General features: G+C 56.7%; 1 protein-coding gene across 1 annotated transcript; it reads left to right on the top strand.

Annotated features, from left to right (window-relative positions):
- Nucleotides 1–427: 427 nt before the first annotated feature.
- Nucleotides 428–6079, top strand: B3GNT7 (UDP-GlcNAc:betaGal beta-1,3-N-acetylglucosaminyltransferase 7). Its single transcript, XM_055397739.2, has 2 exons — nucleotides 428–547; nucleotides 2648–6079. The coding sequence occupies exons 1-2, from the start codon at nucleotides 537–539 to the stop codon at nucleotides 3840–3842; spliced, it is 1206 nt and encodes a 401-aa protein (XP_055253714.2). The 5' UTR covers nucleotides 428–536; the 3' UTR covers nucleotides 3843–6079.
- The last annotated feature ends 4674 nt before the right edge of the window (nucleotides 6080–10753 follow it).

Raw genomic sequence — 10753 nt, 5'->3', positions numbered from 1 at the left:
GGCCGGACGGGGCCGGAGGGAAATGGCGGGGCCCCCGCGCGCCCGGGGACATTGGAGGTGGGTGGGGTCCCGGTTCGCAAGCATCCAGAGGGGCCGGCGACCCCGGGGGGTAATCCCCGTCCCCGGTGGCGGGGGTGACCTCCGTGAGTTCCCATGTCCCGACTCGGCCACTCACGCTCCGGCCGAATGACCGTGGGCGGCTCCGCGCGCCGCCGGGGCTAGGGTACCACCTCCGGAAAATGGGTCCTTTCCCGCCCCGCCGCGCTGCGCCCCCCGGTCGCGGGGATGGAGGGCCGGGGGGGCGCCGAAGGGGTTAACGTACCTGGGCCGCCGCCTACCCTGCCGGCCCCTCCTCCGGCCGCGGGGAAGTGGAGAGCCCCGGCGGGGGCGCGGCCGGACCTCCGCCCCCGCCCGCCCCCGCCCGCCCCCGTCCCTGTCCCGCTCCTCGTCCCCGCCCGCCCGCCGTCCCCGAGCCCGCGGCGCCCAGAGCTGCGATCCGCGCGCCCCGCTCCGCCGCCGCCGTGGCCCGGGCCGCCATGTCTCTGTGGTGAGTGGGGCCGTCGGGCCGGGGACCCGGGCTGCGGGCGCGGGGAGGGATGCCGCGCGGCGCGGGGGGCGCGGGCTGGCCTCCGTTTCCCGGGCGCAGCTGGGCTGGCGCGGCGATGGCTGGAGATGCCCGGCCGTGCGCGACGCCTGGGCCGGCCGGTCGGCGACTCGGGGACCGGGGTGGACTTGTGCGCTCAGCCTTCCCCGGCCGCCCCTCTGCTCTCTTTCGCTCCGGCGCCAAGGCACCCAGATCTCATTCCTGGACCCGCGGAGTTGGGGACCGCAAGGTCTCGCCGGTGGCTGGGTCCCGATCCGGATTCCGAGGACCTCCTGAGTCCTGGGCGACCCCTGTCCTCCACCCTCAACCCCAGAGTGGCTCTCCTTCCTCTCCCGGGAGCTGGGGCCTCCGGCCTGCCCACAGCTCCCCTTCTCTTGTACTGGGGGCTTTCTCCCCCACACACAAATGGAGTGGAAACAGCCTGGAGTGAAGGGGCATAGCCTCATGGGGTGACCCCCTCAGTCCAACCCAACAAACCAGGCCGGAGCACTCCCCTGTCCTCCTGGGAGGATGGGGTCTGGGTCACACCCCTACCCCAGCACCTGAGATGACCCAGCCTCCCTCCAACGCTATATAGAGGAAATCTTGGGAGCCCGTGGGAAAATGCCTCTCCATTGGGCTCTGCATCACTCGCCCTGGGTGCCTGCACCTTTCATCAGCTGGTCCTGAGGCCACCCCAGGCTGGACCACCTGGTCCCTGTCTCACCACTTTGCTGCCTGTCTCCCCCATCCCCCCCGAATCTTCCCCTCTTGGCACCCTTCTGGCCGGGCCCTGTGAAGCCACACTTTTCTGGCCTGCCCTTTCCCTGGAGTCCCCAGCTCCTGCATCTCCCCAGAAAAGAACATGGCAGGTGTCCTGGGTCTCCCTAGACTGTGAGCTGAGGAGAGAGGGTCCCTGGGCCCAGGAACTCAGGACCCTGGCCCTGCGAGCGATCCTAGAAAAGAATTGATTTCTGCTTCCTAAAGGGGTGTAGTGGGGTTAACTTGGCATGAGGGACCCTGGAGAGTGGGGGTCCAACTGTGCCCCTCTTAAGGCAGCAGAACTGGGAGAATTCAGCTTTCCTAGTGGGGCTCAGACTGGGGCTACAGGGACAGTGGGCTTGCTGGGAGATGTTCGCCCCATTTTCAGGCTTCTGTCAATGGTGAGAACTGTTCTTTTTTTGTTGGGTCAGAGGATGGGGGCTGGGAGGGGAGGGACAGGCTTCTTCAGGTTCTAAGTGAGAGCTTTCTCCCCAGTCTCCCCTGTACTTTCTGGACAGGTATCTTCTCTGCACCTCCCAGTAGCTTACCCCAGTGGTTCACCAGGTTTGCACAAAGCAAACAGGGTGCCTGAGGGAGATGGGGTGCAGGGCAGGTTGGCCCCTTGTAGAATCACAGCATTTCCCCAACTCCAAACCCACTCTGTGCCCAGCACTGCAGCTGACACGCCAATTGCATGCTATCCTCATTTTGGGAAAGAGAAAAAAAAATCACAGCTTGGAGAAGTTAAGAGAACTCACAAAACGTCTCCATATAGCTTGTATTCAGTAAGTGCAAGTGTGTGCTAAGTCACTTCAGTCATGTCTGACTCTTTGTGACCCTATGGACTATAGCTCACCAGGGTGCATGAGATTCTCCAGGTAAAAATACTGGAGTGGGTTGCCATGCCCTCCTCCAGGGGATCTTACCAACCCAGGGATCGAACCCGCATCTCCTGCGACTCCTGTATTGCAGGCGGATTTTTTTTTACCACTGAGCCACTGGGTGAGGGGGGTGAGGGGAACTTTCCCCATTGATAGCAGGACCAAAATCTGAACTCCAGGAGCCTGACTCCACAACGCCTGTACTTAAGCTCTGTGTTGTGTGGCTCCCTGGTCCTGGAGGAGGGAGGTCAGGATGGAAGAAGAAGCAAGACCCTCCTCTGACCACTCAGGGGCCCAGGGACTTGAGTCTGTGTACAGGAGCCATCTGCCCATCTGGGACTGCAGCTTTGTACAAGGGGACTGACTCATCCTTTCTTCTCTCTTCTGAACCATCCGCTCCCCACCTCACCCCTACCCCCAGGAAGAGAACCGTCTACAAGAGTGTGTGCCTGTCCCTGGCCTTGCTCGTGGCCGTGACGGTATTCCAGCGCAGTCTGACCCCCAGCCAGTTTCTGCAGGGGCCCCCGCCAGCCTCCCTCAGGCAACAGAAGGCCCAGAAACCCAGCGGACTCCTGGTGAACCCTGACAGCTTCTGGAAGAGCGCGAAGGAGGTGGTCACCCCCACTCCCCTGGTTTCACGGAGGCCCCAGGCCTGGGATGTGAACACCACTAACTGCTCGGCCAATGTAAACTTGACCCACCAACCCTGGTTCCAGGGCCTGGAGCCACACTTCCAGCAGTTTCTGTTCTATCGCCACTGCCGCTACTTTCCTATGCTGCTCAACCATCCAGAGAAGTGCAGCGGTGATGTGTACCTGCTGGTGGTCGTCAAGTCCATCATCACGCAGCACGACCGCCGCGAGGCCATCCGCCAGACCTGGGGCCGCGAGCAGGAGTCGGCGGGCAGGGGCCGCGGTGCGGTGCGCACTCTCTTCCTGCTGGGCAAGGCCTCCAAGCCGGAGGAGCAGTCCCACTACCAGCAGCTGCTAGCCTACGAGGACCGCATCTATGGGGACATCCTGCAATGGGACTTCCTCGACAGCTTCTTTAACCTGACCCTCAAGGAGATCCACTTCCTCAAGTGGCTCGACATCTACTGCCCTGACGTTCGCTTTGTCTTCAAGGGCGATGACGATGTCTTCGTCAACCCCACCAACCTGCTGGAATTTCTGGCTGACCGGCGGCCCCAGGAGGACCTGTTTGTGGGTGACGTTCTGCATCACGCCCGGCCCATCCGCCGGAAGGAAAGCAAGTACTACATCCCCGGGATCTTGTACAACCAGAACAGTTACCCGCCCTACGCAGGCGGAGGAGGCTTCCTTATGGCCGGGGGACTGGCCCAGCGCCTGCACCACAGCTGCGATACCCTGGAGCTTTACCCCATCGACGACGTCTTCCTGGGCATGTGCCTGGAGGTGCTGGGCGTGCGGCCCATGGCCCACGAGGGCTTCAAGACTTTCGGCATCTCCAGGAATCGCAACAGCCGCATGAACAAGGAGCCCTGCTTCTTCCGCTCCATGCTTGTCGTGCACAAGCTGCTGCCCGCCGAGCTGCTGGCCATGTGGGAGCTGGTGCATGGCAACCTCACCTGCTCCCGCAAGCTCCAGGTGCTCTGACCCAGCCCAGGCTGTCAGGATTGATGAGGAACATGTGTGCCGGAGTCCCTGCGAGTCATGAGGCTGCAGCTGGAAGGCCAGGGCACCGCCTCTGGTCCCCTGCAGGGAGGTGGAGGGGTGGGCCTTACGTGTCCCTGGGTGTGGTGGGGTGCAGGTGACCGGGACTGAGGTCCGGCCACGTTCCAAACGGCCCAGACTGGAGACTGGTTCTCTGGCAGCCCTCCTAGCCTGGGTCTGTGGTCTGGCTCCCTCTGACCGAGCAGGAGGCCCTGATGGCCTCTGAAGGAAACCTGTGCTCAGGTACCCCGGTTCAACCTGCCCTCGACGGGTCCAGGGCTGCCCTCTTGTCTTCACAGAGAAGATCCTCCGGCTTCTGTGAAATGCTTCAGTCTCCCTGCGGGCTGCTTGGGCAGCCCTTTCAGGAGAAACTCAACCCTGTGCAGGCTCACAGGACTCCCCCCCGCCTGCCATCAACGCCTCCAGGGGCTCCTGGAGACCGAGCCTCAGAAGGCTCTCAGCACCCCCTCTGCCCCCCGGTCCCTGACCTTCCTGGAGTTTGACTGCACAGTCTCTGCTCCCAGGTGGCTTCACTCCTGGCTGCGTCCAGGCGCTGCTCCGTCCGGCTCCCATCTGTCCGGAAGCCGGAGCAGCTGCTCTGACTACCTCAGTGATCCTCAGAACCTCTGAAAGGGCTGCAGCCCCACCTCACCGCACGCCCTCACCCCCTGACTCCACTGCCCCCAGACGCAGGGCCAGAGAGCCGTGCTCCGGCCCCGGCAGTCCCGTGCTGCTCCACCAGGCCTGGCTCCCCCAGTCGGAAACCAGCTGGTCTGACCCTGGAAGGATATGCCTCCATTACTGTGAAGTTTTATTTATGAAGAATTCGAAGGGAGAAGGCACCAGGCCTCAGAGGGTGGCGGGGAGGTGGTGTTCTTCCCTTACCTTATTTCAGCAAGACAACGCCTGCCTCCGCCACTCTTGCCCCCTCAGCCCCACCCCCACCCCAGACACCCCCCCACACACCCATCACAGCGCCCCCCCCCCCCGCCCCAGCCTCCAGAGCCATGCCCACCTGCACGCCTACTTCTCTAGGCCCTGAGCAGACCAGCATTGGCCCCTTGAAGGGATGGAGTGGACTTGGTGCCCACCCCACTGGGGTTTAGGGGGTCCTGGGGGGTGGCTGCAGAAGATGTCACCTTGCATCAGGGTCGAGTCCCCTGGGAAAAGTGAGGGATTAACTCTTATTTTCTTAATAAAAGGGGACTGTTTTTTTTTCCCCCTCCCCGGTGTGAAAGTTCCTGTCGCCATTTCCATTGGAGGGCCTGTCTGGGGCCAAGGTGGCTGGAGGTTTTTTGAAGACGCAGCTTTTTCCTTGTTGTTGGCTGGTGGGTACACAAGGACCTTCTGAAGGGCCTCTTGATCTCCAGGAGGAAAGCAGAGGCCACATGGACCCCTGGGTGGGGGGTGGGGTGCAAGAGAGACCTTCAGCTCAGAGAGCATTTTCTGGTAAGGGCCAGGCAAGAGCTGCCCCTGAGGCTGGAGTGACAAGTGAGCGGGGTGGGGCGGGCGCCTGCTGGGGCTGGTGGGCTTCCTGACATTCCTACAGTCAGCCTCAAGCCTAGATTAGGTTGATAAGAAGCATTGAAACAGTGGCTCGGTGGGGTCCATTGATGGGGGACTGTACCGTGCAGGGAACCTTGGCCGAGACTGCTTACCTCCAGGGTGGGAGGGCAGTCATCCCCAGGAGGAGGGACACTGGGGCTGCAGTGGGCAAGCCAGCAGCTCCCTGCCTGTGCTCAATGGGTCAGATGCCCTGAGAGAGTCATTTGCTTATTAATGTCCACGCCAAGCCTCTCCCCCAAATGAGTGAGAGCAAGGGCTGGGTCCTAATATAAGGCACATCTTCTGATGTCACCACCAAGCACAGGGCCCTTCTGAGGTGGGACCCGGTGACTGCACAGGTCACCAGCTCTCTTTGTCTTTCACTCACCCTCTGAGGCTGGGGGCTGCAGGCAGCAGGGTGGGGCTCTAGGGTCTCTGCCTTCCCAGAGCTCAGTCCAGCCAGGGCAAGAGCCATGGAGAGACATCCAGGAGACAGAGGTAGAAGGGCCACTGGTCCCAGCGCACAGGTGGGGGCCCAGCAACAGCATTTGTGCTCAGAAATCACCTGAAGGATGCTGAGCAGGTGCGTGCTGAAGCACATGGCTGCTCCTCAACAGTGGGAGGATGGGGTGGGGGGAGCTGGGGTGTGAGAAGGGGATCTCAGGGCCTCCTGGGTTGCAGGGGGGTGTTCAGACTTGATCCTGAGAGGCAGGGACTGGGAGTGGGTCTCTGGGTGCGCACCCCTGCCTCTAGGTTCGTTCTGTCTCCAACTGAGCCACAGGGACTCGGTGGAAGCAGCAAGTTTCCAGCATGGGAACGCCCTCAGCCTCCGCCCCAGGGGGACCCTTGTGTCTGACCCCGTTTCAGACCTCAGAGGCCCAGGCTGAGCTTGCAGAGGGCTGGGAAAGGGGTGGGGCGCCAGCGTTAGCACAGCAGGAGGAAGGGCAGGGAGCCCACCTGTGAGGGGGCCCGTGGAATAGGACCCCCCAGCACAGGGTGGGGAGCAGGCTTCATCACCGGGCCTGCCAGTCCACCTACGTCTTGAAGAAGGCGTAGGCGCTTGCCTGTGGTCGAAGGGGAAGGAAGGACAGTCCAGACAGGGGACACATGCAACAGCCCAGCAGTGCATAAAAAGCGGGACATCGGAGCTGCTGGCTGCCTGGTGTGGACAGCGTTGGAGATGAGGCTGGATGGGGTGTCCTGGTGCTATCTTGGCCGAAGGTGGTATTTAAGCTGGTGGCTTGGCCATTTCGGGGAGTTCCCAGGTATCCTCCATGTATACAGGAGGTATACATATCATTCTATTTGTTTTTCTCTTCTTAACCTGTATTTTATTAAATAGACAAGGGTCTCCACCAAGAACCTAGAAGGCTAGAGGGGGAAATTATCTTTCCTCCCCACCAAATCCTACCTCTTCCTTTCGGAGCCCACTCAGTCCTTAATTGTCTGGAACCTCAAGGGCTTCCTTAGTCCCAAGTGTGTGTCCAGGAAAAGTCTGAGCCACCCTCTGCAGCTGTTGTCTCTCATCCCACACGGCGACACCCTGACCCACGGGCCCCCACAGTCCTGTGGACTCTGAGGCACTGTCTTCCTGACAGAGGCTGTAGCGGGGCCCACGATTCATAAACAGAACGCTTGCTCTTCTCCAAAGAGCAGAAGAAGCCAGCTAGGGGCTCTGGGTCCTGAGACTCCCAGTCAGTGACACAGAGTTCAGGGGGACCCTACAAATTCACTCAGGTTCTGTCACTGGGAAGCAACTTCCCAGGGCTGCTGGTAAATTTTAGGTAAATTTTAGTCAGTCCTCAATCAGATCCTGGGGAACAGGTTGGGGGGAAGGGGAAGTGGGTCTCAAACACTTTCCTCCCCAAAGACCCCGAGCTTCAAAGGCAAGACGCTTCACCCCTGCTTTCCTGCCTCCAGTCCTGCATTCCTAAGGGGCCTGCGGAAGAGGTAGCTTTGTCAGGCCACAGAAGGTCTGCCAGGCAATGGGTGCTGCTTGGCCACATTTACATAACTAAAGGAGACCACTCAAAGAACTCTACTCTTAACAAAGAAAGCCTGTTCTGGGGAGACTGTCCACCTCGGCTGAGAAGGAGCAGGGAGGGAAGCTTCTATGAAACCAGTTATAGATGAAGACGGTCAAGTGAAGAAACGGAGGCTCCCCAGAGTAGGGTCCCACAGCGCTTGTGTGACGGAGCACTGTCTAAACTCAGTCTCTGCACCTAACCCCTCACCCTTTTGTCTCCCAGGAACCTCCATGTGTATTTGTGGGGTTTTGCCTGACAGTCCCCAAAGTAAAAAAATGTAGTGACCCATGAGTGACTGGAAATTGGGTATTTGGGGTTTGAGGAAGCCCAGCAGGAGTAGCACTATAGGAAAACTTTATTTCCACATAGTTTTTAAAAAATATTGTGAAGACAAGCTTTTCTGTTTAGTGGAACACTATACATTGTTTCATACACAACCCCCAAGCTGTCTGCTTCTAGCCCAGTTCATGGTCTTGGAGCTATTCTGCACCTTTTTTAAAATCACAGAAAATAGGGGAGGGATAAATTGGGAGTTTTGGATTCATACACACACACTGCTATATATAAAATAGATAAACAACAAACATCTACTATGTAGCACAGGGAAGTATATTCAATATCTTGCAACAATCAATAATGGAAAAGAATCTGAAAGCGAAAATTTATATTCAAAACTAAATCACTCGGCTGTACACCTAGCACAACTTTGTAAATCAACTGTACTTCAATTTTAAATTTTTCTAAAATAAAAATTTTTTAAGAAGTATATTGTAAATATAATTTAAAAAAAAAAAAAACACACAGGGAGAGATTCCATCAACTTTTCTCCCCACTGTGGAAAAACCAGTTTCGCCTCCGTTAGCAATTCAATTCCTTCATTCCATAAAAATCTGTGCTTTTAGACAAGTCTCCTGTGAGCCAGTTATAACATCAGCTTACCCTCTTACGAATAAAATAAATCTTTACCTCTTGTTAATTTTTATACCTGTAGGAGTTAGGTGTTTCTTTTTTCTGAAAAGTGTCTTTTACCATCTTTTATATTAAAAAGAACACAGACTCATTATGGTTTAGAATGCCATTTTTTGCATATATTTCTGATACCAAACTTGCATCTTTGAATAAATTTTACACCTTCAGGTAACCCTATAGCTCAATCCCTTCCTAAGGGGCTCAGCCGCGCTGCTCGCCTGCAAAGCCCTCACTCCCCCCAGAGCTTTGGGGGGAAAAATTGGCATTCAGGCCCCAATCCAGGCGGGGTACATCCGAACCTCGGAGGTGGGCTCTAGTCTAGGGGTTTCAAACCCCCGCCCAGGTGACTCCGGCCGACGCCCGGGCGGGGATTAACTGACCCTGCAGGTGATGGGTCAGGAATCTGCTCGAGCTTTGTTTTTCTCTGGTGTCGAATCTAACAAGAATGCCCGGAATTCCTGCCCTCGCCCCGGGCAGAACTGAGGGTGCGGGCTCCAGAGGGTGGTCAGCGCAACCCGGAACACAGAGGCCACCGCTGAACCACCTAGGCTTCGGTGGGGACCATCGCGCGCTGCCGTCGGAGGTGGGGGAGGCCGGGGGAGGGTGGTGGTGGAATCCACTGGACCCCGGGGGCCTGGACTAGAGGTGGAGAGTGCGGCATCTCCTAGTGAGACCTACCTGTTGGCCCGCGCCGCGATCGCAGCGAGGCTGGGGGCGCGGGGCGCTGGGCAGACACCTCTGCGCCGGCTCGGTAGCGGCGGCCCGGGGCAGAGCCCTTGAGAAGATCCGTGGGGCGGGGAGGGGCTGGAGGGCTGGAGTCATCCGCGGAGCCAGAACCATCCCAGGACAGGGCCGGGAGCGCCCCCAGCCGACCACGGTGGGCATAGTGACAAAGAGGAGGACGATTAGAGCTGTTATGTGAAATCGGTTAACTTAGAATCCTTGTACCCCAAGTTATCCGCGGTCCCTAAAGGCATGTATGCCTCAAAAATACCAGAAATCTCCACACCAGACTATTTAATAGGAATTCTTTCCTTGTAATGGGCTTTCCTGATAGCTAAGTTGGTAAAGAATCCGCCTGCAACGCAGGAGACCCCAGTTCGATTCTTGGGTGGGAAAGATCCGCTGGAGAAGGGAAAGGCTCCAGTATTCTTGGGCTTCGCTTGTGGCTCAGCTGATAAAGACTCCGCCTGCAATGTGGAAGACCTCGGTTCGATCCCTGGGTTGAGAAGATCCCCTGGAGAAGGGAAAGGCTACCCACTCCAGTATTCTGGCCTGGAGAATTCCATGGGATCGCAAAGGGTCGGACAGGACTGAGCGATTTTCACTTTCAATGGAATTCCAGGGATTTTATTCTCTTCTTTCTGCATATTTATCTAAAGAAGGCTTTGTACCATGAGCAGTTACCACTTAGTTGAGGGGTAAAGTTCAGAACCTAGACAAGGTATTAAAAAGCAGAGACGTCACTTTGTCGGCAAAGGTCGGTATAGTCAAACCTATGGTTTTTCCAGTAGTTATGTAGGGAAGTGAGTTGGACCATAAAGAAGGCTGAGCGCCAAAAAATTGATATTTTTGAGCTGTTGTGCTGGAGAAGACTCTTGAGAGTCCCTTGGACAGCAAGGAGATCAAACCAGTCAATCCTAAAGGAAATCAATCCTAAATATTCATTGGAAAGACTGATGCTGAAGCTGAAGCTGCAATACTTTGGCCACCTGATATGAAGAACTGACTCATTGAAAAAGACTCTGATACTGGGAAAGATTGAAGGCGGGATGAGAAGGAGGCAACAAAGGATGAGATGGTTGGATGGTATCATCAACTCAATGGACATGAGTTTGACCAAACTCTGGGAGATAGTGAAGGACAGGGAAGCCTGGCATGCTGCAGTTCACGGGAATCTCAAAGAGTCAGACATGACTTAGTGACTACGCAACAAAAAGTTTAGAAGATAGATGTGGGCCAATATTCAGACAGAATGGGCAGCCTTGGAGGGAGTGAAAGTGGCTTTGAGGCCCTCAGGGGGCTTCTTCCAGAAAAAGGAGGAAAGATTCTTGTTTTACCCACCAAGAAGAGGAGTACAGTCTCTTGACAGAAATCACCTTGGCTGGCCCACCCTCAGAGGCCCTCTGAGGTCAGAGAAAGGAAATCTTAGAATCTGAAAACAATCCACTGCCCTTGTAAGTATTTTCTGTGTAAGCACTCCTACACAACCAATGCAACAATCCATTTGTTATGAAAGCTAATATATAACCAACACAATATTGTAAAGCAATTATCCTCCAATTAAAAATAAATATATATATTTTTAAAAGC

The sequence above is a fragment of the Moschus berezovskii genome, chromosome 2 (genome assembly GCF_049115385.1).
Source record: "Moschus berezovskii isolate FMDL1 chromosome 2, NW_MosBer_1.0, whole genome shotgun sequence".
In the NCBI taxonomy this organism is placed as follows: domain Eukaryota; kingdom Metazoa; phylum Chordata; class Mammalia; order Artiodactyla; family Moschidae; genus Moschus; species Moschus berezovskii.
The sequence above is the reverse complement of the archived record's forward strand: the minus strand, read 5'-3'. Positions and strand labels throughout refer to the sequence as shown.